Source organism: Podarcis raffonei, chromosome 4, assembly GCF_027172205.1.
Source record: "Podarcis raffonei isolate rPodRaf1 chromosome 4, rPodRaf1.pri, whole genome shotgun sequence".
NCBI classification, from domain to species: Eukaryota; Metazoa; Chordata; class Lepidosauria; order Squamata; family Lacertidae; genus Podarcis; species Podarcis raffonei.
The window spans coordinates 97578218-97604000 of record NC_070605.1 but is presented as its reverse complement, the minus strand read 5'-3'; the positions used below and the strand labels follow the sequence as shown (position 1 = coordinate 97604000).

At 43.9% G+C, this 25783-nt stretch overlaps 1 protein-coding gene across 3 annotated transcripts in view; it reads left to right on the top strand.

The window, feature by feature from the left end:
• The first annotated feature begins 354 nt into the window (after positions 1–354).
• The window catches only part of SLAIN1 (SLAIN motif family member 1), a 37389-nt gene continuing 11960 nt past the window's right edge, over positions 355–25783 (top strand). The window contains exons 1-5 of one of the 3 annotated variants that reach the window (XM_053384625.1): positions 355–893; positions 9804–9943; positions 20849–20998; positions 23199–23348; positions 25021–25368. In XM_053384625.1, the coding sequence (XP_053240600.1) occupies positions 439–893; positions 9804–9943; positions 20849–20998; positions 23199–23348; positions 25021–25368 (1243 nt within the window). In that variant the 5' untranslated portion in view covers positions 355–438. The remainder of the gene's footprint in view (positions 894–9803; positions 9944–20848; positions 20999–23198; positions 23349–25020; positions 25369–25783) is intronic. The other 2 variants (XM_053384626.1, XM_053384627.1) reach the window with 2 other exon arrangements.

Here is a 25783-nt window from a genome sequence, read left to right as displayed (position 1 = left end):
ACTAACTCGCCCTCAGCACGTGCCCCTTCCCGCCCATTGTCTTCCTGGCCAGGCCAGAACTGGACGTCTGAACGTGCCTCGGCACCCACCCCTCTCAGCCGGACTTCCACGACCCCTTTCCTCATCGAGCGAATGTAGACGTGGGGGAAACCATTTCCCTGCAGGGGGGCGGCGTCTGCCCGTCCCCCCGCCCCGCTTCCCAGCTCCTCGCGCGCGCGCTCCCCTTCCCTCCGCGCAGGCCCAGAGCCCCGCGCGCCGCTCATTAGCCTCTCCCCGCCCTGCTTTGTTCCCATTGTGCGCCTCGCTCGGCCCGGCGGAGGGCGGGGAGGCGAGCGAGCGAGCGCCGCAGCCGCTGCGCGCCAGGCGCGTCTCCGGCCAGGCGCGTCTTGGAGGTGGCAGGCAGGCAGGCGCCGCGTCTGCTGCCTCCTCGGCGGAGGGATGGAGGCTGCTGTGCTGAAGCCCCTGGTGGCCGAGGTGAAGCCGGGCGCCGTCAGCGCCGAGCTGGAGGTGAAGAAGCTGCAGGAGCTGGTGCGCAAGCTGGAGAAGCAGAACGAGCAGCTGCGCAGCCGGGCGGCCGCCACCTCGCCCGCCTCGCCGGGAAGCGCCGCCGCCGCCGCCGCCGCCGCGCTCCTGCTGCTCCCCGCCGCCACCCCCAGCACCTCCCCGACGGCCTGCATGCCCAGCCCGGTGCCCGCGCTCCTGTGCCAAGCCGAGCCCTTCGTCTACTTCAAGCCCTCGCCCCCCGGAGGAGAAGGAGGAGGAGGAGGAAGCTGCCGCCCCGGAGGCCACGAAGCCTCTCCCCCTACGGACACCGTCCTGGATGAAGTGGAGGTGCTGGATCTGCAGGGGGTCGAGTGCTGCCATCCGGAGGACGACGACGACGACGAGACGTGGTGGGTGCCCCACTTGGGTGCATTTCTAGGCAGGCTCCAGATCCAGGACCCCCCCCCCCAGTGGGACAACCCAGTCAGATGGGCGGCATATAAGTAATAATAAAAAGATTATTGCTTCCATCCTCACCGAAGGAAAGGGTTCCCCCTCCCCTGCTGGTCGCCCTTCCTAGGAAAGCCCCCTCCTCTCTCCCCAGCTGGCGCTTTTCAAGGCTGCCTTATTAGCATTAGCTCCGCAATCCCCCTTGATCCTGTTTCGCAGCGATTTAAATCAGCCTTTTTCACCCCCTTAACGTCTTCTCGGTCATCATTATTAACTCCTTCCCCCGCCACGGCGGACTCGCTTAGGGGACTGGATTTGTCGCTTCCTGCTTCCCACAAGCTCAGGATTTGCCTCCTTGATCCTGCTTGTTCAGAAATATCCTGCCCTTGCTGCATGCTTAAATTTATGGGGTCCTACCCCACCCCGAATCCTTCAGAAACACTTCGGCCTAATGACTAGGGTGTTAAGAATGGAGTTGTTGTCTTCTTGCATTGGGCTGATCAAGTAGCTCATGTTCAAAGGCAATGGCATGTTCTCATTTAATGTGATTTCCAGAGGGTAAGCAGTTGGTTGCAGCAAAACCAAACAGAGGTCTTCCGACACCTGAGCAAATTTTAGAATGGTTATAAGCTTTCATTGCACCCACAGAAAATTCTTTGCCACCTCAAGCCTTTTTGATGTTCATTTAATATAGAATTCCAGGATTATCACTGAAAACGGTTGGGGGGCGGCAGCCAAGTAATAGTTTATATTCTGAAAAGGAAGTCAGAATGGAGTTAATGGCTTGAACCGAACGTGTTTTTCATTCTTTGCTCCTTTTTTTCTTGGTTGAGCACCTTAACGTTTGTTGAGCAGTGCTGCTGAGATACTACATTTAAACGCCACTCTGCCAGTTTGGAGGAGGAGGGAAACCTGACATGCAAAAAATGTGGTTTTGTTCAAAGCTTGCATCCAATTAGTTAACCCCCAAAGGCAATCAGTGGGGCTTATTTGATGCATCTTATGAATTAGCATTTTATGCATGTCATAAATGGCAATGAAGATAATGGGAAATGCCTTGAAAATGACGCTTCGTTAGTACTGATGCCTCTGTGGAAGCTTGAGATCCCATTGCTTTGAAAAGATCACAAGGGATTTCAGGACTGTGGTCAGCAACCCTTATCCGCGAGGGCTGCTGCTTGCTCCTGAATGGATGCTTTGTGAAGCGAAGCTGCGAGTAGCTCTGGAAGCAGAATGAAAATGGAGGTAGCACCAGTGATTTATACAGCTGCAGCAAACTGTGTAAAGTGTGACAGTCGAAGTAGCCTGCAAACCGCCCCCTCCCATTGTTAAAAAAATACTGCAGAGATGGTAGCAGCAACCTTCGGTCTTTTCAGACCCTTGTTTTAATTCCTGTCTGCAACAGAAATCCACTCTCATTTTATTTCTTGTTGTGGGTTCTTCTTTATCTGTGTTTCTCATTTTTCTCTGGGGCAAGCTATATGTTAAACAAAAATGTTTGTATATTCAAATCTTGATGGCTTCTTCCAGGGAAGAGGGGGGGGGAGGAATGCTTGAGTATTCCTTCCTTCGCCAGTTTCCTACCACTACAATTTCCCCTCACCCCAAGATGCCACCTCCCCAGTGGGTTCTGTAATGCATGCTTGCATCTCAAAAATTCATCTGGAACCCTTGCAGGAGTGGGGTGGGGAGAGCTGCAAACAAAGTGTCAGGTGGAAGAAGGGCTAAGTGTGAACATGCATGCTCAATCACAGGCGCAAAACAGCTTATTCACTCAAAATTGCCTCCTTCCAAATCCTCTTTTCTCCTAGAAGAAGCAGCTGTTAGGGTTTAAATACATTCATGTATAATATAGTCCTTTCTGATAATCTGTCTTTCTCTTCTACTCTGGTCATTCTGCCCTCCCCCTATCAGTTTCCTGCTCCTTTTTTAAAAAATTCAAAACCCCCCAAAATGTTAGTCACTTTGGTGCAACACGCCTTGACTCTAGTTGTGACATAGTTGTACATCACAGTTCAACCCACCAGTTGAAGATTGATGCATTGTAGGATAGAATTGTGTTAATGTTACCTTTTCTTTTTAAAAATAAATAAATTCTATACCACTTTTTCAAAGTATGGAGAATAATGCTTCATAATTGTCCCAAGCTTGATGTGCCTCATTTTTTCAAAGTATATAGTATAGAATATATGTCAATGCAAATGATTTCTGTCTGCACATGCACAAAACACACATCTGCTCTTGTGAATGGATGTCAATCCACATGAAGCTGAACACATTTAAAGCCTACTGATTTTGATAGGAGAGAATGAGGCAGCAGTTGCCTCATTCTCTCTCTGCCCCATTATAATCAGTGGCATTTACATGTATTTAATTCTAACTGGCTCACATCCAGTGTGGTTAATAGATGCATTCATGATTTTTAATTCCAGGGGGCTACATATAATTTTGTAGAGTATGTATCACTGTAACTGGCAAGAGGACTGGTGGAAATCAACTAGGTGCAGTTATATATGAAGACAGAAAGGAGCATTCCCCAAAATTCAATGGGTTGTGTGCTTTCAGTGCTGTAACGTGCCTTGATTTAAGGCTGCATTTCTAAGGTAACTGACCTGCAAATGGATTTGAGTTAGTGGTAACTAGGGAGAGCTCAGATGCACACAAAAATAAAAATCAAGGCTCAGTCATGGAAAATGTGAAGCACATCTGAACATACACAGAGTGTATTTTTCTCACCACCAAGTAATCATAGTTTACTCTTTGTAAATAGGCATGTGGAACTGTGCCCCTGGTTGCCTGCAGTAAGTAATAATCACCCCTGGCGAGCAGGCAGCAAATATTTTGAAATTTGAAGGTAATTGGTGGTTCTTCCTCAACCCCTGGTGGTTTTCCAGAGATGACTTTCAGGTGGCTGACACATTGCATGCGGATCAATCATTCCAGTTAACAAATTTCAGATAACAGAACTGGCAAAGACCCCGCAGAACTGCTACCGGTCAGAAATTAAATGGAGCAATGATCCAAGTTCCAGAGGAGAAAGAACAAAGATAACATTCTTCTTGCTGGTGGGTTTCCCTGGTGTTTGGGTGGTGGGATGGGAAGGGGTTGAGCTAGCCTGGGATCTGCTGGATCCTGAACTGCCCTCTCTGACATCACTTGATGACATGGGCTCGATTCCAGTCTGATATGCCAGCTCCAAGTTGCCTTTTCTTTTTTTATAAAAAATTTATTAAGTTTTCCACAATTATAACAAATATCGCCTAACAAACTAACAAACAAAAGCAGAAACAAAAAACAACAAAACATCAAAGAAGAAATCAATACACAAATAAACAATAAAAACAAACTTAGTTCTTTAAAGATCCAACCTTATAAACATATTATTGACTTCCCCTAGTCCCTCCCTTCTGAGTTTCCTTGTATCTGCATGTAACAGCTTTCCAATATCATTATTAAACAAAAATATTTCCCAAGTTGCCTTTTCTACTGCCTCTCCACCTTTTGTCCTAGCCAGGATGAGTGAGGGTTGTAACAGCTGATGTCAAAGGGCATTCCTTATTAATACACATACCCTGGATTGGGCTGTAACTGTGGTTACATAGTCAGTTTTTACTTTTACTTTATGGAGGAAAAGAAGAGTACAGTGACAATTAAAGGTCAGCTGCTGGGGTCCTGCAACAAGACGTTGCCTTGTGGAGTGCTTCTGTTCGGGAACTTTTTCTCAGTTCGTATTCCCTCTCCTGGTTTTTCTTCCATCTTTCTCACTCTCCTCCACACTCCACCTTAACATAAGGTTACCAGATGTCCCCATTTCCTGGAGACAGTCCCCGGATTTACAAATCAGTCCCCATACAAAATCCATTGAAGTTGAAAAGTGTCCCCGGATTCATTGGAAAAAATCTGGTAACCTTACCGTAACAGGTATTCAGTTCTCTCTCTTCCCCCTCTTCTGATCGGACCAGAACTGGCCTGGGACTTTTGGCTTCCTGTCATCTCTGACCCACTTCCACCAGACAAAGTGCATTGTGTCACAGGCCAGCCGAGTTGTTTTGGCACTGAAGGCAGAAAAATCCTGCAGGTTCCACTTCCCAAGAGTAAAGTTGGAATAATAGTTGTTTACTTACTGAAACAATTAACAGTTTGCTTCCCTTTTGTGGCACTCAGAGCCAGCTAATTGAGATTGCTGACATATTCTGCCTAATATTAAGACCAGCCACTGGTTCAGTCCTCAGGTGGGCTATTTGTAGATTCACAACTCTCCATTCTGGTTCATGGATGGCAGAGCAGTGAGGTGCTGCACTAGTTCTCTATTAATTTTTTCTTGTGATGTGTACGGACAGCTCTCCCCTCAGCCCCTGGGGACATTGGGGAAAAAACAGCTCCTAAGTTTGCACAAGGATGTGATCTATCCAGCTCATGAACTGGTTCTTTCTGAACTTGCGTATCTATTTTTCTTTGACCTCCTGTTCCTCAGTCCCTTGATGGCTCCATGCCATTGAGTATTGGTGGAATGTGTTCTTAAGGGGTATTTTAATCCTAAAGTCTGCCTGTATCTCTAATGCATCAGTAAAGTGGTAAGTGCACAGAAAGACTCAAATCAGTATTAGTATATAGATGTCCTTTATTTCTAGCTTAATTAGCAGTGAAGTCTGTTAACTTCTATGAGATTCTGGAAATAACTGCAAACACCAGATCATACTTAATAGTAGGCATATTTCAAGGTTATACAAATAATAACTTGTAGCCACCACCCGTTCCCTCTCATGGAGCTGGAGCATGAACAGGTGTTAATTGCAAATTGTTCTAGAGCCGGGAAAGTGTTGAATAAGGAGAAGGATTCTCTGCCACAGCAGAGCGGTCTTTGCTCTATTGCTAGGCTAGACCTTGGCTAGGTAATAAGTCCCATTGAACTAAATAAGACTTGCTTCTCAGTAGTCATGCATAGGCTCACCCTGTGAAACTCCTGTTTTAATTAAAACTAGTCTCCAAGGGCTGCTATTCTGAATTCTGGTCAGGTTCTGCATTTAGCTCTTGGCATTAAAACTTTGATCTTGAAGACATGTTGGCAGTTGCATATCGCTAACTGTTTGTCCAGAAAACATATCTGTATTTCTTCATTTGAAGACTGCAGCACAGAGATGTCTACAGAGGACTCCAGACTTTACTGGCAACTGGCCTGTAGATTTCAGTGAGGCTTGCAGTAGAATAGATCAGGGTTTTTTCTGAGAATAAATCAAAGGCTGCGTTGTTTAGAGAGCAGTCCTGTAGCAAACTCCGCTGGGGTGAGTGGATTAGGATCCAATGGATCTCCAGCTAAGCCAGGAGGTTCCTGGTACAGCCAGGCCAGCTTAACTCCCACATCCTTGGCTTTGCTGGAGATATGCTGGTCTATCTCTCCCATTCTGGCTCAGCCCAGGACCCTCCCCCCCGAGCCTGGTGGATGCTAAGTTGGTGCAAGCCATTATTATTATTATTATTATTATTATTAGCCGCTCATCTGACTGGGTTGCCCTAGACACTCAGGGCAGCTTCCAGCAAAATATAGAAACACAATAGAGCATCAGACATTAAAAACTTGTGGACTTCTATCCTGTGGCTGCAGCTGGAGTTTACTATTAATCTCCCAAGGTAGCCTGCCCCTTCCTTTCCCTCCCACATAATGACCTTCTCAATGTGGGGCATTTGGGGAGAAGGGGACAACGGAGGATGAGATGGTTGGACAGTTTGTCGAAGCTACCAGCATGAGTTTGACCAAACTGTGGGAGGCAGTTGAAGACAGGAGTGCCTGGCGTGCTCTGGTCCATGGGGTCACGAAGAGTCGGACACGACTAAACAACAACAATTTCTGATTTCTTTCGGCTTTGTGCATTCATCTTAAAAAAGAAAAGCCAAGCTCTGTATGTGGTTGATTTCTTTAAAATGATATATGTAAAATAGATAATATGGTTAGTTTTGCAACACATCTTCTGTTTAACATTTGGCCTTTCAAACTGCTGTGGGGGATGGGCAGTGTCTGTGGAGAGTGGAGGGATAGCTATGGGGGAATGAACCTTGGGGTTAATGGTTGACATCCGTTTGCCTCGGGAGACAGTGGAAGAGTGTGGCTTCAGGGGTAAAGTCAAACAATTGTTGAGTTTCAGCGCCAGCTGTGGCTGTACAGACTGCTGCGGGAGAGACATGTTTTGTTGCATCTGGGGCAGATGAAGATGTCTAGTTTTGCTGCTACAGGTGTACCATGACATTCATTCTCGCTGTGCTCCTCCCAACAGTCATTCCTCCTCTGGTCACTGATACACAACCTATTTTTCGCCCTATAGGACACACTTTTCCCCCTCCAAAAATGAAGGGGAAATGTGTGTGCGTCCTATGGGGCGAATGCAGGCTTTCGCTGAAGCCTGGAGAGCGAGAGGGGTCGGTGCGCACCGACCCCTCTCACTCTCCAGGCTTCAGGAAGCTATCCGCAAGCCTTGCGAGCCCGGCGGGAGTTGCCGCCGGGCTTGCAAGGCTTGCGGATAGCAGCCTGTTCTGGGGTCGGGGGAAGCTCGGGCTTCCCCCACCCCAGCCCCGTGGCTGGGGGGGGGAATAATTTTTTTTTATTCATCCCCCCCAAAAAATGAGGTGCGTCCTATGGGCCGGTGCGCCCTAAAGGGCGAAAAATACGGCAACTGATTGTCTCCAGGCACTACAGTAATTGGCAAAGGATTCCCACATATAATATTAATGTTGCCAGCCTTCATGTCGTGTTTGCAGACGACTCTGCAACACAGAGTTGGTCTGCCAATGAACCTGGTTCCTGAAGTCAGCTCCCTGTAGAGTACGTCCTTGGGGGTCCAGTTGCATTGCAATAGTCCAGTCTGTAGATTATCAGAGCATGGAGAACAGTGACAATCTCTGTAGCTGGCAAACCAGCTGGAGATGGAAACAGGTGTGCTTAGCCACTGAGCCTGCCGAGTCTCCAGTAAAAGTGTTGGATCCAGTAGCACCCCAAGCTATGAACCTGCTCCATCCAGGGGAGTGTAACCTGCCCAGGAGAAGCCATCTCCCTCCTGGACTCAAGAACTTGGAACGCATAACCCCTCTGCCTCTTCGAGATTCCCCTTCAGTTCATTGGCCTGTACCCGGCCCATTACTGCCTCCAAGGAGCAGTCTAGCACTTCACCCTCCTCTCCTTATTCCAATGGATTGGAGAGACAGCTGGGTGTCATCCACATATTACTGATGCCTCATTCCAAATATCCTTATGACAGCTGCCAGTGGAGTTCCAACATGCGTTCTAGCCTGGCAAGAATGCTCAAGGAGTGTGCAAAACAGCGCCAGGGAGGAGTTAGGACAGAGATTCCTGGAGGGCCATATTTGACCTTCATTCTTAAGGCGTTAGTGTCGACAGTTCACAGTTTTCTTAACTGAAGCCTTTTCCTTCATTGTTTGTAACACCCAGTTGTATGGTTCATGGAAAAGGGGAATCTTCCTCTGAACCCACCCACCTACCCCAAAACCACCCTACAACAAGATGGCAGGATAGAGTTGACTTTAATCTAGGGTGGCAAAATCATGATTCGATTGAGAGGTGATGTGATATTTGATGGGCTTTCACATGGATGGAGCAAATTTGTGAGTGTGTGTGTGTGTGTGTATATATATATATATATATATATATATATATATATATATATATTGCTATTGCTTCAGAAAGTAGGACCCAAACCAACAGGTCCAATTTACAAGGAAAGAGGATTTCCACCAAACGTTAGGAGAAACTTCCTGGGGTACAAGTTGTTCAACCATGGAACAGACTGTCTTCAGAAGATGGTAGACTCTTACGCATTAGAAGTTTTTGAAGTAGAGGCCTTGGCCTCTGACGGGGGTGCTCTAGAAGCGGAATTCCCTGCATGGGGGTTAAATTAGATGACCTTTCCCTTCTAGCCATGTGATTCTTCAACCTCTCTGAGTTAAGATTGGCTGCAGCTCCCTGTCTAGTATATACTTGGACATGAACCTGGGCTTATGGCTATGTAATCTGTACAAAGACTCTTGATGAGTGCTTAACTTGTTTTTGTCCAAGTTAAGAGTGCTTAACTTTCTCTGGATGGCACCCAAGGTATTAAAAAGCTTCTGTCTGCTTACCTACGTTGAAATCCTTAACAAGCAACTCTTCACTCGGAGGAATATGATGAGAGGAGCTATTATTAGATGTTGAATATGCCCCTTCACACTCCAGATGCACATCTCAGGCTTACTGTTATTCAGTTAGAGGGACTCGCGATATGCACTCTGAAAAGGGTAGCAGTCTCAGATAGGGGACCAAAAGGTAAGTACAGAATTGTGTTTCCAGTAAATTGCACAAATAGGGAATTAACATCTAGAATGGAGTTCAGTATTCTAGAACTTTCTAAACTCTCAGATTATACCAACATGTTTTATGTGCTTAGCCGAAAACTGGATTTCACTGTGGCTCAACCATCCTTCCCAACCCTGGTGCCCTGTAGATGACATTGTACTCCACTCCCAGACAGCCTCAGCCAGCATGGCCAATGGTTGGAGATGATGGGAGTTCTAACAACATCTGGAAGGTACCATGTTGGGGAAGGGTTGTTTAACTTTATGTACGTGACCACTAAATAGGACTAGTTTTTTCTGAAAGCTATTTACTTTAGATACAGTTCTGGACCTATTTGAGGCTTGCCTTCAAGGCTGTAAACTCCAAACATAGTAATTATAAACCAATTAGAATGAGAATACACTTTATTATTATTTATTATTAATCTCAATTTGAGATATGCTACCGTCTCTGCTTTTGTAGTGCTATACATCTTCCATTAGAAGCATCAAATTTATGTGTTGTACTAAAGCTTTTCTTTGATTCTATTTAGGTTGTATGTTGCACCAACAAAGAGCATCGTACCCCAAGAAAAATCACTGACCCCTTTGCAGTGGTGTCGCCATGTTCTAGATAATCCAAGCCCTGAGATGGAAGCTGCAAAACGCTCTCTCTGCTTCAGGTTGGAACAAGGTAGCTTTGGGTTTTTTTATTCATTGTGTTTCCATTGCTTTCTCAGAGAATCTGTTCCTATTGGTTTTAGGCTGGTCCAGTTGAGTAGCGGCATAAAGGATTGTCTGTGTGCAAGGTGTTCTGTGGCCTACACATTGAAAACCGCCGGAGTAGGGATGTTTGAAACCAAGTGCTGTTTTTCTTCAGGGCTTTCTGCCCCACAGTCTCAAATATTTATGGGAGCTCTGCAGTGTCCCAGATTTCCTTGTTTGAGGATTTATGTCCTAAAATCAGATTCACATCTAAATAAGGATGTGCTTCTTTGCTTTCGGTGTAATGTACATTTGCATGTACACCTCTGCTCTTATACCATCAATGAGCTTGTACATGAGTGTCTGGATTCAGACACCAGCTGCCCACCAGACAGACACCCCCGCCTCGCTGAAAGTAAATTGGGGAGAAGGTGGGTTTATCATATCTGCACTGACAAAGCTACAACACTGTATTGATTTTTTTTTTACTGCTGACTTTGTATATATTTTATTCTGATTCCCCTTGTTGAATTGGTATCTGTTTTTTAAAGACAGGGTTTCTTTGGTGGGGGTGGCCCTAAAAAGTAGAATATAGATAATTTTAATAAAAATAAATACACATGCTGGACTATCAGACTATCCCTAGCGTGTGTGTGTGTGTGTGTGTGTGATATCATGTGTCACCATCATGAGGAAATGCTGGTACCGAAAATGTCAGTGGGTTTATTAATTGTTTTTTGGTGGTGCTTTTAAAAATGAAAACTGCTAAACCCTATTCTTTACAGCCTATACATATCTGCTCAGAAGTAAGCCTCACTGAGTTAAGTAAGACTTATTCACAGGTAAGTGTATACAGGATTGCAACTATAGTCGCGTGCAACACTAAAAGAGCTAAACAAATTTATAGCCATAACTCTTCATAAAACAAGAGTTCATTAAGTAAAACTGGCCAGATTTCCTGACAGAAATAATCTTTATAATGAATAGGAGATCAGTTCACTTTCAAAATTCCCTGTGAAACTTGTCAGTTGATCTCTCGTTTATCATTTCCTTTGTTTTTCTGCAGCATCTGAGAGAGTTGTTCCAAGCCTATCATATGCGTCAATAACACTCAAGAGTTTCTGTTTCCCCTGTCATGTTTATTTCCACAGTCTGTGTTTTACTTTGGCCTCAGGATGCTGAGGTTTCAGAAGCAAATGAGGGATGAACACATGTTAATCTCTTGAGAACTTGTTTTTAAGAAAGGGGGAAATGCACCATTCAAGTCCTTGCTTTTGTTACAGAAAGTATATTCTGGCATGAAACTTACCAAATACTTGGCTTTGTGTGTGTGAGCATGATAGTATCTTAATTTTATTCTGCAATGGCCCAATGAACTGAGCACATGGAGGAGTCTGGGCTCCATCAGACTGGTGGCTTTTCTTTTCTTTTGGCAAATATATTCTGCAGTGTGTCATTCATAAAATAATAGCGCATTCGTAGTGGAGTTATACTGCATTCTCTTAGTTGTTCTACAGTGCTTCCCTAATGCCTCTGGTGGGGCACTCTTCTGCTATAATGTGCAATGAAGGGAGAACAATGCATACACCCCGGCCCAACCCTGGACATTTATGGTCTGAAACAGTACAGAATTTTAGCAGGAATCAACAGGATGTGCCCCAATTTGGAAACTAAGCCGTACATCTGCCCCAAACCTGCAGCAGGCACGGAACAGAATTGAAAGCAGGATTGCACAGAACAGCTCCAACACCATCATGAGCACAAACGATAATGAATAAAAAGGAACGCCTGGTGCTTCTCATTGCACAAACCTAAATTTCTGTTATGTGATTGAATCCCTCTTGCAAAAATACTGACAGTCTGGAGGTGGCTATAAGCAAGAAGCATGTACCACTACAGTGTTTGTGAGAGTGTCATTTTCCCTGTGATATCTGTCGCGCATGGCAATTGTTGAGCCATTTCAGGAACTCTTGGGTCGCAGCTCCATGTCCTCTGAAAGCGCACCCTGCCCTTTGTGTATCTATCCGTAGCAAGGCAATATCTTGTCTGGTACCTGCCAGCCACCCTTTCTTTCTAAGCAGTGACTGAGCTGACAGTACGCGTCTGCTGTGAGGGAAGCTATAGTGTGTAGGTTTAAAACCTCACACAGGGGTCTAGCCCTGGGAAAAGTTGAATGCTATGTGCAGAAGGGTATAAGTGGGGAGAAGGTCCCAGAGTTGGAGGTTTCAGGAATAAGGACCTCCAGGGCAGGTGCAGCAGAACAGATTGAGCAGTACTGAGAAATAAGGGCCCGTAGGAAGTAGATAACTGAGAAGCAGAACGGCAAGCTAGTGAGAAGAAACACTATGTACTGTCTGGGGGTGGGGGGAAGATTGAAGAGTCATGCAAGCTCTGGAGGAACTGAATTTCAACATATTGATTTGAAATAATCACCAAGACATTTGGCTGCAGGTCTCTGCTGCATTTGGTTCCTCTGACAAAAATGTTCTTTGGAAAAGGCAGCTATGAGGTTACATAACGCGGGCATTTTCGGCCACACTAAGCAAACGGCAAAAGTTGGTGGAGGAGAGTATCATGAAGGAACTTACCGGGCATATTTGGAAGTCCTCTCAGTAGTTGTTAGTTGATGTTTACATCAGCCTACCTAGACTCTTCTTTCTGCACCTTTTGTCTGAAACTACAGTTCTTGGAGAACCAAATGCGATGCAGAAATAAATGGAGGTGTTGTAGCTCAGTGGTAGAACACATGCAAGGCCCAAGTTCAATATCTGGTGTCTCCACATAAAGAGACTTCTGGACACCCTGAAGGACTTTTTCCTAGCCGAGTGGACAGTAGTGAGTCAAGACAGACAAATAGGCGGACCTGGTGTGAGGCAGTAGTCTAATGTTCTTATGATTATAAGGACATGTTTCCATTCCTATTCTGTGACTTATTTTTACTGATCGATAGTTTATTTCATTATTCCTGCATAGCAGGGGTTGGACTAGGGGTCCCTTGCAACTCCACAAATCTGTGATTCACATTCTTACTGTGTTTCACTGAGTTTTTGTGCAGAGGTTTCATAACCATGGCAATGGTTTCATCAGCTGTCTTGCTAGCAACAACAACAACAACAAGCCATCAGCACAAATCCATATTTCAGCTGCTTCACACGCATTTACAGTCTCTTTCTATATATCAGTGTCTCTAATTGCTCTTGGGTATGGCTTGTTGTTTCTCTTCTGCTTCCTCATTCAAAAGATGCACCCAGGAAAGTGCCAGTAAGAAACAGCCCTAGGGACTAACTTGCCCTTGACAAGTCAGTGCTAATTTTATCAGGAGGGGGAGGTGGAATAAATTCTGCAAGTCATGTTCCCCAGATTGTTCTTTCCGCACACCTTTTCCATCTGCTGGACTGGCAACAGAAGAAAAGAGTAGTCCTTCTCAGGAGGCCAGATTGCTGGCCCCTAATCATAGTAGAATGATGGGTCTGCCATATAGTAAATTCCAGCTGTTGTGAGGTTGCGAGGTGTTCCAGCTGTTGTGAGGTTTGTGTGAAGTTGTTGCCCAGTCCTTTATCATCCCACCCTCTGGACTCTTGTTCAGAAGTGGTCCAGACACAGTTTATCCAAATATCGTGATTGACTGAATGGAGAAAGTGGGGGGGAGGGAATCTCTCTCGGAACACTAGAGCTTGTGAACATTCCGTGAAGCTGAATGTTGGAAGATTCATAACAGGTAAAATAAATCACTGTGTTGCACCTAGTTAAACTATGGAACTCACTCCTGCAGGAAGCAGCAACGGCCACCAACTTGGAAGACTTTAAAAGAAGATTTGGTCATGGAGGACGATGCTATCGGTCACTACTTGCCATGAAGGCTATGCTCTTCCTCCACATTCAAAGGCAGTAATGCTTGTGGTGATGATGATAAGATTTATATACCACTCTTCATCAAAAGATCTCAGGGCAGTTCACAAGAAAAAAATATATAATTTAGTTTATCAATGGAGGGGTATAAAAAAAATAAAATTTGCCCAATTGCCTAACAATTTGAGCAACTTAGAGGGATTTGAAATTCTAGGACAAATGGAAAGAAAATAAATAATCCTTTTTTTTTATTAAATATTTATTGGCATTTTCAAAAAACACACAACAGACACAAACAAGAAATAAACGAAACAAAAAAAAAGAAACACAAAAATACATAATATTCATAACTAAACAAAAAAAAGAAAAAACACATAAAGTTTCTGATACTTATTATTCTTAACCTTATTTCTCAGACCTCCTCACACCTCCCCTTCTTGTATTCCAATTTAAATTGTCAGTTCAGCAAGTCCTTAACTTATTTCTTTACCTTAACTTAAACATTTGTTCTAACATACTATTGTTTTACTTTACTTCTTTTTTCCATTTCCTCAATTTATTTTTAACAGCCTTATTTTCAATTAATTTAAAAAGAAAAAAACCAATTTTACCCTATTAAAATCGCACATCAATACTTATACCCCATTAATTATTCTTAAACCTTTTTCCTAAAGTCGACCAAAGTTTCCCTTCCACGATTTACCCAATTTCCTTACCACTAACAAAATATAAAAAGCAAATTATCCTTATGTACCCTTTGGATTCCCAACCTCCACCCACCCTTTTCCCGGTTCCAGTCCCCAACCAATATCCATCAGTCTTTATGTTATTTATTTAGCCTGGAGATCTCACGTCCGAGGCCCTTATATCTCTCTCAGTTCCTTTCTGCCGGTCTCTTTGATAGTCCTTGATGTTAAGCCCCAAGTCTCGGAGGGGCTCCGGCCCAACAGAATCCATGTTGCTTCCAGCCAGTCCTCCATACTTAAAAGCAAAGCCTATGGGGTGCTCCAACTCTTGTTTCAATTTTCTTTCAGATCCAGATGTCCCCAAAGCTCCAGCTTTCGCCTTCAACAAATTTGTAATCCTCAGGTCTTCAGATCTCCTCCAAAGGGGATCTCTCCATTTTCCAGACTCCCATTCAGACCAGGCTTTCCACATCCAATTTTTATTGTCCTTTTTTATCATCATGTCAGGCCTCATATTGTAACTCTCCTTTAACTCCTGCAAATCTCCTGCTCCTCCTTCATTTTCTTCAAAAACAACATATTGCTCCATCATATCTACACTTTCAGTTTCATTTATTTGTTCAGTTGAATAGGCTTCCTGTTTCAAGTCCTTATCAGGCTCAAAACTGTTGTTTACTGTCCAGTGTAGTAGTGATACCTTTGTAGACAAAGCATTGTATTCATCTTGCAAGTTTCCCAAGAGAACGAGTGCTCTGTCCAATTCTGCTTGGATTTTACATACTCCAGCCATTTTTGTGATGTAGTGTCCCTATTACCCCTCTAGGGGGATTTTAGTTCCTTAATATTCCTTTCAGCTCAAAACCAAAAGTCCAGTTATTTTGTATCAGCCCTCCTTATTTTCAACAAGTTATACCAAGTAAACCAGCAAGAAAATAAATAATCCTTATATAGGTTTCCATTTTCAAACAAGAACCCATAATTTGTTCTTTTTTCCCCAGGAAAGTGTAGTACATACACACATACAAAAAGAGCACACAGTTGTTGGAGACTGTGGGTGCTTTTGTGCTTGCAGGCTTCCCATAGGCATCTGTTTGGCCACCATGAAAACAGGACGTTGGACTAGATGGGCCATTGGCCTGATAAAGCAGACTTTCTTATGTGACATGCATACGTGCTTTAGGGAATCATGTGACTTGTGCTTCCTTTGAGAAACGACTCTTCTATAAGAGCTAGATCATACCAGACACAGTAGGAAAGGCTCTTGATTTGTTTTCTCTTGTTTCTGTCTGGCCCAAGTGCCTCTGTAAGTTATATTTTCATTTTTTAAGCCTCCACGCTTGAGCTGCACCATCACTTCTCATCAAATGTTGACTTAGTAGAAGTTGGTGCAGCAAGGTTTTCTGTGCCTCTTGAACAGTGCTTACTCTTGGAGGGGAATGGTTGTTTTTGCATTTGCCCTTTTGCTGTATATGTGTGTGGGGGGATGACACATTGTGGAAATATGGTTTTGCCTTTAACCCTTATGATTATATTTTGTTCTTGCAAGGAAGAAATGGTTCATATTCTGAAAGGTTTAGATCAGGCTTCCTCAAACTCGGCCCTCCAGATGCTTTTCGGCGTACAACTCCCATGATCCCTAGCTAGCAGGACCAGTGGTCATGGAAGATGGGAATTGTAGTCTTAAAACATCTGGAGGGCCAAGTTTGAGGAAGCCTGACTTAGATAATGTGCAGAACACACTTTGGCGTAAAACCATGGCAAGTAGTCTAAAACCTCTGGTTGTGGCGTACTGTGACCCAGTTAAAATGTCACTTGGAACCATGGGTTTTTTTGTTTTGGACTGAGGAACTTGTGGTCTTGCAGGGGTTGTTGATCTCCAACTCCCATTACCCCTCTTTAGGGCTGATGGGAGTTGGAATCTAACAACATTTGGACAACTACATATTCTTCATCCCTAGCTTAGCTAACCCATGATTGATCCCAAGCTTGCCTGCAAACCATGGTTTGTTTTAGGCCTAAAAACCAGGATGTGAAACCATGGTTTGAAGTTAGTGCAAAATACTGTTTGCAAACAGTAGCTTCCCATACAAGTCCCTGGGTTGGAACTCTCATTATCTGAAATCTCAGATATCCAAACATAAATGATAATAATTTATTATTTATACCCATCTGGCTGGGTTCACCAAACCTTGTTACACAAATGGATGATTCAAATAGGCAAGCTCTGTCTGTTTATTTCAGGCAGAAACCATGGAGGGAGGGAGAGAGATTGGACAAATCCATTTTTCCTTTGTTTGGTGATTGGCTTTAGCTGTTTGAGCCAGAAAGGATGGATTAAATATGTTCCCATAGGAAATCATGGCAATCATCATCTCGTTGTGCGAACCTTACGGAAGTTTTCCTGGAAACACATCGTGAGGCCTGTGTATGCTTCCAAACTCTGAAATCATGATGGCAGGATCATTATTGTGTGTGGCTACAAAAATGGGAGGATGGAGCAGCTCCACGTTGAACTCTCTCCATTGTCTGTGTGCCTGTCCCTGCTGCCTTAAGTCTTCCTGGACTCAACCTCATTTCCCTGCCCCTCTCCTTGTTGTGAAATCCACAGGCAGCCTCCCTTGCTCCTAGGCTGGCTTGCAAAAAGGTAGGGATGCAGAGGAACTGAAGTGATTGTTTCACTATCTTTACCTGGAACAAACTTAACAGTGCAACGTAGTCCAGAGCACAACCTTTATTACTCAGTGCTTACAGTTTCACACCTTGTTATTTACTCTGCACCCCACAAATGGGACATCTGCATCTCAGCAACCCAGTGTTCTCTCTACCATAGGGAAAAACACTTCTGAATGTCCATCATTTCCCCAATAGCTGTTCTGGGCAACCCATTGACCAATCAGGTATAAAGCATATAGCTTGTTTACCCTGTCTGCCACACCTCTTTAGCCAATCAAGCCCTGCCCAAAAGTGTGAAGCGAGCAAAGAACCATTCTGTCACAAGCACCTGGAGATCTCGGGATTTCTGGGAGGTCCACACTCCACGACTTCATATGATCTGGGCAGCTGTTGAAGTTTCTGCCTGTCTTCAGGTACTTGGAGGAGAAAAAACCTGCCCTTGTGTAGCATTTCAGGCCACTTCCTTTTCAGGCTCCATTTGCACATTTAAACAATCTTGTCTTCCCCCAAAGAATCTTGGAAACTGTAGTCATAACTATAAGGGTGCTGAGAATTGCTAGGTGGCCCACTATTCCACTCTCAGAGCTACAATTTGCAGAGTGGTTTAACAGTTAATCCCTCTTCCCCAGGGGACTCTGGGAATTGTAGTTCTGTGAGGGGAATAGGGGTCTCTCAGAAAGCTCCCAGCACCCTTCACAAACTGCAGTGCCCAGGATTCTTAGGTGGTTAAAGTTGGGGTTAAGTGCTGAACTGAGTCTGAGATAGGTGCCTTCACTGACGTATGGGGCAGTGGGCATGTCTTGAGGGGCTGCAAAACACATGCAGGATCTGGCGGTGATTAACTGCACCATATAACAATCCCCAGGGAAGTTTCTAAGAACTTGAGAAGCATTGATGAACAGAGGGATTCTTGTTATCAAAGCAGAGAGTTTGGCACCTTTCGGCATGGATATCTAGTACATGGGCCAATCTAATTGTTTGGGGCTGCAAACTCCTTATCATGTAAAACTAGCGATCTGGCATGTGTGTGTCTCTGTGTTTCTGAGCTGACAGTCAGCCAAATTATTCCAGTTGCATTTATAAGGATGAGAATAGGTGAGCACTCTTTCCCCACTTTCTATGCCACGGAAAGATTGGGTCTTGCCCCTCTCTGAAGAACAGCTGATGGCTCTAGAATATATTTTCACCTTTCTCATCCATTTCCTTAGTGACAAACGTGGTGTTCTTCGTGTGGTTCTTAAGAGTCACAGCTGCAATAACAGTAGCTTTGTTCAGGAGAAGTCTTGTCACAGGAGTTATTGTGCAAAATAATGAATGCGGCTTACACTTGCGTTGTTGACTGCATCTGTGGGTGAGAGCATGCAGGCCATTAATTTGCCTTGGCAAATGACCACGCTGTTACAAAACTGTCTTGTGTTTAAAAGGAGACTCACAAAGGCCTTTTAACGTCTGCCTCCTTTTGCTGGTTTATAATGAGAAGTACAAAATGTTGCCAGTGGTTTTAAAATCACAGGTATACTGTAGCTTTTGCTTCTTTCGAGTTTTCTTCTAAGGTGGCAGCTGCCTGCTTGTTCCTAAAATATATTTTGCATTTGTGGAAAATTCATTTAGTCATTAAAGCTCATGATTTAATAGACCGGGCTTGATTTTGGCAAAGGAGGCCTCTGTAACTTGTGATCAAGTCCTAAAAACAGGAGGCCTGGCTGGGATGCCGTGCATTGCTAATGTGCTTTGACATGCGTAGATTGCAGACCCAAGTGGCGCCCAATGCTATAGTGATCATGTGTCTCATTTATGGGATTGCTGCATCAAAGCTTACAAAACAAGGAACTCCATAGAGCTGCGTTGTCTGTGGTTCATTGAGTACAATGTATTGACAGTGGGAATGCCCAGTGTATTCTGGGATGTCTGCTGCCCTGGAATGAGGTGGGACTTAAGGGAAAGTGTGCCCATTTAAAATATTGGTACCCAAATGATATGAGATTGACACTCTTGGACATCACTTAACTTTCAGTGGCAAGTCCTAGGAGTCTTCTGTAACATGTTGACATTTGATGCGTGGGGTTGACCCTGTTGTTTTAATAATAGGTGGTATTAATAGTACGTTCAACTACTTTTAAATCTGAACCCTGCGGCCCTGCCAAATTTTGCTTGAAAACATGCTATCAGGTTCGCTAATATGGAAGATACTTTTTTTTTTTTAAAGTTATAAGAGTCAGATTCTCACACCTGGAATGTTACATCTCTCTTTGGATTTCATATTAATATTTTGTTGCTCAACAACAGCTGTGATGCCGTTAATGGCAGGTCGTGGTAATGCTGTCGCAGAGCATGATGGCATGCGAAGAGGGACGTGATTTGTATGACATTTTGAACTTCCAGAACAGTGTCTGGTGGAGTAGAGAATAGGGATGTTGCCCTGCTTTTCTTTCCTTTGTTTTGTTACATTTTTATCTCGCTGTTCCTCCCCAGAGTCGTATACCTGGTTCTTGAACCCTTGTCTCCCTGGTCCTAGCCTGACGCTGTAACCATTACACCACACTAGTAGCTTTCTTAGATACATAGAGAAATTTTATTCTACTTTTAAGAAATCTATTCTGAATATCATTTTCTGTATATGTAAAAATTCCTTAAGCCTTGCCCTGGATGTGGCTGTGAGATTACTGAGGCTTTCTGATGTTGCATATTTGATAGATATGGGAGAGGTGTCTACTTCAGAGTGTGCAGATATGCATTAAATATATTCATGCTTATGTAACTTGGAATTTCATGTTGTTAAAAGGAAGAAATATTTGTGTCTGATGGCTTAAAAGCTTATGAAGGGGATTAAGTTTGTTTTTAGCACTTGATGAGGGAGCCTGTACTTTACAGTGTGCCCTGTAGCTTAACTCTCAGTTCAGTTATGTCCCAATTAACCACACCCAGTAATGTTTTGTCTGTTACACAGTATACTTAAAGAAAATCAAGACAATGATCCAGATTTATTAATTCAGTTTATTACTCTCCTTTCAACCAAGCTGCCAGGATGGGCTACAACAATTTAAAATGCAATATTAAAGCAATTTATTATTGTATGAAATACTGAGTTAAAATCTATTCTACAACAATACCTTGTCAAGATACTAGAAACAAATACAGTGAGCTCAGCATCTGTTCTGTAGCATTTACTATTTCAGTAAGGAAAAGAGCAGTTCCAATTTGTAATAAACTTAATTAATTGCGTGCCAATTTTGTCCATTTCTGGCTCTGCTATGTACAATAACATGATTTTGTCCATTATCAAAATCTTTTCTTTATATACAAACTTGCATTAGCATTTTTTAATGTTTGAAATACTTGACATCTTGTCTCTTAAGCCTTGAGATAGCTGACATAATCAATAGTGCAAAGGCAAAAAGTTAGAAACATTGCGCTCTAAATCTGTTTCTGGAGATTCACATCCTGTCTTTAATAACCCTTGTTTATTTTGTCTTTGAACACCTGCTGTTTTCTCTCTCTCATCTGCTGCAGCTGAAGCTGCAATCATATATACACTTACCTGGGGCTAAGTTGTGTTTAATAGGACTTAGCTTCTGAGCAGATGTGTGTAGATTGGTGCTGTTAAGCTTTTTATGCCTAACTTCCTAATGGATAAGAGTCTGCTCCAAATATAACCTCTTCTCTTCCTTTACCATGTCTGTTAACAGCTAGTCGATGGCGGAGTCTCTTCTCTACGTCTGTCTCCTTGGCTTTCCCCTATAGCCCTGTTGCAAGGCTCACTCCGTATAGCAATGGCTTTAACACTCCTGCCTTCTCTAAAACCTTCAACAAAGCAATATTAACACCTGAAAGAACAGGTAATGCTTGCTTTCTTACTAACATAGCACTGTAATAAGGCCTAACTAGTTCCTGTTGACTTTGGTTCAGTGTTGAGATACATATGTAGCTTTGAGGGGCCAAACTAAGCATGACCGGGGGGAGCTATAGAATATACTTTTGCTGCCTTTCTTCTCTGTGCTCCACTGCTTGAAACAGGGCTGCTGGCAATACTAAGAATGGAGAGGCGACCACTGAAGGTCGAGAGCAGGTTTTCCCAAACTTTGGGTCTCCAGCTGTTTTTGGACTACAACTCCCATTATCCCCAGCAGTAGCAGTGGTCAGGGATGATGGGGATTGTAGTTTCACAACAGCTGGAGACCCAAGTTTGGGAAACACTGGTCAAGAGCCTCTGGGAAAGGCCTCCGAGTACTTGAGTTGGTCCTCCCTACTTATCCCTGATCTTGACTCAGATTTATGGAGCAACAGTGGTAGGCGGGTAGGAAGCCGCTATTTTGACATCCCCACACTGCTCCACAGTGCCTCTTTGTTGAGGGAACCAAAATGGCAGGTGGCTTGCAAATACCTTGGCTAGCCTATGCCACTGATGGGTTGGGACACCGGAGAGCACTCTGCAACCTCTCCACCTACAGCCTGCCTTGATTTGAAGTAGCTTTTTGCCCACCCCAGCTCTGAATGCAGACATTGGGGGACAGGTGGAAATATGGGGGGCGGGGTGGAGAATATTGAAGTAAGGAAGGAGAGCGAAAGGATTTAGCTGCCTTCGTGCATGCACTGCTTTTCACATTCAGGAAAAAAATTACCCATTCCTTCACTGTGTATGTGAATGAGGGAAACATGGGTATAAACACATATGGTTGTCCCCATTGCATCTAGTTTGGTCCCACAGGACTGGGGCCAATGCCATGACCTAGACTTAAAATTCTGCTTTGTGGATACATTTCCTTTCATCCTCTTCCTTTTGTCTTCATGTTGTTTCCCAAGGAACAGGAAAATTCTTACTATTCCTTCCTCCCACCCATCCACACAGGATGCACCCTGGAGAACATGGACAGCTTCTGCTTCCATGTTACATTGAACAATGGGGTTCCCCCACTCTGCTGTTATTTATTGTGATCTGCTCCAGCCCATGGCCTGTGGAAACATCAGGCTGTGACAGTAGGGCCAGCACCTACACTACTAAACAATGGCAATAATGTGGGTCTGGCCTGTGTATGTTTGGGGCCACCAGAAGGAGAGATATCAATAAATTAAGGGTTGCATTTAAGGGATGTACGAATATACTGATCTGTCTGGAAGAACAGTTCTCACTTATGAGAACTCGCTTATGGCTTATGTGTGTGGTACGGAAGCTGTACTACGCAGGACAGGATGGGGTTGTGCAGAGTTGTTAAGGCAGCAGAGAGCATTGTTGGCTGCCCACTCTCCACCTTAGAGCAGATTTATGCCACAAGGTGCCATAGGAAGGCACTGGACATAGTAAAAGATCCATCGCATCCTGGTCACTGTCTCTTGCCGTCGGGACGGAGATACAGGACGATGAAGACAAGAACGAGCCGTCTTAAGAACAGCTTCTTCTCCAGAGCGATCTCGGCCCTGAATGGGAAGCCTGGACTTTGAAAGTCATCTAATCTTCCTTGCTGTACTATACTGTATTGTTTTAATTAGTGTTTTTATGGAGCAGTCAAGTAATTTCGTTGTCCCTGAGAGGGGGCAATGACAATAAAGATATTATTATTATTATTATTATTATTATTATTATTATTATTTATTTATTATTAAGAAAAGGTTCTCTTCCTTCAGATGCTGCGTTTCAGATTTACCTACATCAGGGCTAAAAGCATTGGAAAAATAATAATCTGGGCCTTCCAGGAATTCCAGATCCACACCAGAATTTGCACTGAGACTTTTGTTTTTGTTTGTTAATGTTTGAAATCGTACACTTGAGCCCACTAGTCTTCCCTCTACTGTAGATTCATGCTGCAGAATTGCTTGTTTTCTGTACTAACAGAAACACCAAAGTACAGAACCATTTTAAGTAGACTTAAAGACCTTCACAATGTAAAAGTAAATAACGGAATGTAGCACCATGCCGGTTGATGAAGCCTGTTCTGTTTATATATGCAGTGCTGAATATATAAACGTGAAACGTTGCTTGAAAAGTAGATGCTTTTGCATGTCGCTTGAAGTTAAGGGGTTTGCTGTGTTGTTGTTCTGCAGGTTGTGTTTCTAGAAGTTCCCCTCTCAGCCCCCAGTCATCCATAGACAGTGAACTGAGCACCTCAGAACTAGAAGACGATTCCATCTCCATGGGATATAAACTGCAAGACCTCACAGACGTCCAGATCATGGCTCGACTGCAAGAAGAGAGTAGGCCATTAACTGTCCTTCCCTTCCCTCTGCTCTGCCCCCCCCCCCCGCCACCACTTCTTTTAAAAGCTGCATGTTAATGTCTCAGGGAAAATACTTGATTGTAGGCATGTCTAAGCTATTGTATGGGATGGTTTTTTTAAAACAACAACAACAACAACACCATGTTGGTGCTTTGGTTTGGCTTTCAAGTTATTATACTTGAATGTTCCCCCTCCAAAAAAAATCCTACTATGAATAAGTCTTAAATGTAGTTGAGCAATGTATCATGTTTAGTACTGTGAAGAAAAGAAGCCTAATTATTATTTTTTTGAGAGGGAGCTAAGTGGGCTATGGGGTAATTGTGTTCACAAAGAGAAAATCTTATTTTCTTTGAAAGGCTCTGAAAGCGCTCGTCTGATCTGTGTCAAGGAGATGTCATTCAGAATCCCATGCCATACGGAGACACACGAAGGGGGTTAATTTGGCACAAGCTGTTAAAGATCTTAGAATTCAAAGCTTTCCTGTTTCCCCCTCAGAATTCACCAACTTTGCTCAAGGCTGTCTAGGTCTTCTGTGACATTAGGGCATGTAAGGCGGGTGATGGTTACAGAGGGATCCTTCATACAATCCTATATCTGTAGAGTTGGAAGGGACCTCAGAGGTCTTCCAGCCTAGCCCCCTCAATGCAGGAATCACACCTATACCCATGTCTGTAAAGGCTTGCTGTGACATCACAGCAGATCAGCCAATGGCATTAAGGTGGAGGCAGCAGAGCAATTACGGGGGGGGGGAGGGGAAATTTCAAGGAGGTTGGAATAAGAGAATTGTAGAGAGGGACCACAAGGGCCATTTAGTTCAACCCCCCGCAATGCAGGAATCTTTTTGCTCAAACTCACAACCTTGAGATTAAGAGTCTCATGCTCTATTGACTAACTAAGGTATCCTGCAGGCTTTAGATAGATAGAAGATACAAGGAGAATACCAGATCATCTGGAGAATTTCAAATGATGCTCTTTAGATTTATTTTCTGCAGCTTTGTCACTATGACATAGTTTGCACATGGCTTTGAGTGAGCCGTTTGCACAGAATAGATATGTATGCTCTTTGCAACCATCTGCACCAGCCGGCATGGCTAATGGGTAGGGAAGATACAAGCTATAGTCCAACACTTTGATGTCTGGAGATTCCCTGCTTCTGGAATATTGGATTTTCAGTGCAGGGAGTTCCAGAGTCAGGTGTCACAGCGGGGGAGGGGGGGAGCCTAGGAATGTCGGGTGTGTGAAGAATGTTTTTGATCTATCCCTCATATTAATGCATTTCACAGGACTATGTTGAATTATGTTGTATGTTCACACAGAGCTAGTTCTTTGCTTAAACAGCCTGAGGACCGCTTCTCTTCATAATGCACTTCAAATATAGTGCTCTGCCTTCATTAAGAACTTCATATTCATTCCCCTCTTCGAAATAGGATGTGAAAATCAGTTTATGTCTAGCTGGTGTTCCATAGTTTTCCTTCCCACTTGCATGCATTTACATTTTGACTTACGTTTTCATGCATCTTGTAGACATGGGAGTAAGTTGCAGAACCCATGCCTTCCATACGAAAATGGAGTCTTGCAGAAGGGGTGATGTTCATTACAAATGTTGACCATATGGGGCTCTCACCTCGCCTTTTCCTTACACTTACCAGGTCTGAGACAAGATTATGCGTCTACTTCAGCATCCGTATCGAGAAACAGCTCCAGCGTCTCTCTCCATTCGAGCAAGAAAGGGACAAGCAGCGACCAGGAATTTGATCGCTACAGCCTTGAGGACGAAGAGGAAGAATTCGACCACCTGCCCCCTCCGCAGCCTCGGTTGACCCGCTGCTCCCCTTTCCAAAGAGGAATTCCCCATTCACAGACTTTTTCCAGTATACGGGACTGCAGGAGAAGCCCGACTTCCCCATATTTCCCCTCAAACAATTATCCGCAGCAACAGTGTTACTCTCCTCAAGCCCAAAATCCTCTTGAGCCACAACCAAACAGGATTAATGGAGGTAAGGTTGGCTGGCTGGCTGTTTTCTGATGTATGGATTTATTTTGCCCTTCTGGTGCCGAATCTTTAATTTTGAGGCAGATTTCTTTTGGCCAAATTCTGTATTCCTGGTGGACATTCACTTCTCTAGGCAGTGGCTGGAGGCTGGAAATATGAAGACCACAAACTGGTCTCCAGTGCATGGTCCACTATTATGGGACACATGTCCCGAGTCATTATAACTTAGAGGTGAAATGTTAAAGTGTAGATCCTCAGTGTCTGTTTGTCCCTGTCTCTGTCCCTCTTGCTGGTCACATCACTCACTGTTTTAAACAGGGGTGGAAAACCTGTGATCTTCCAATTGTTGTGATACTACAGCTCTTATCATCCCAGTTGCTGAGGGGAGTTGGATTTCGTCAGCACCTGAAAGGCCAGAG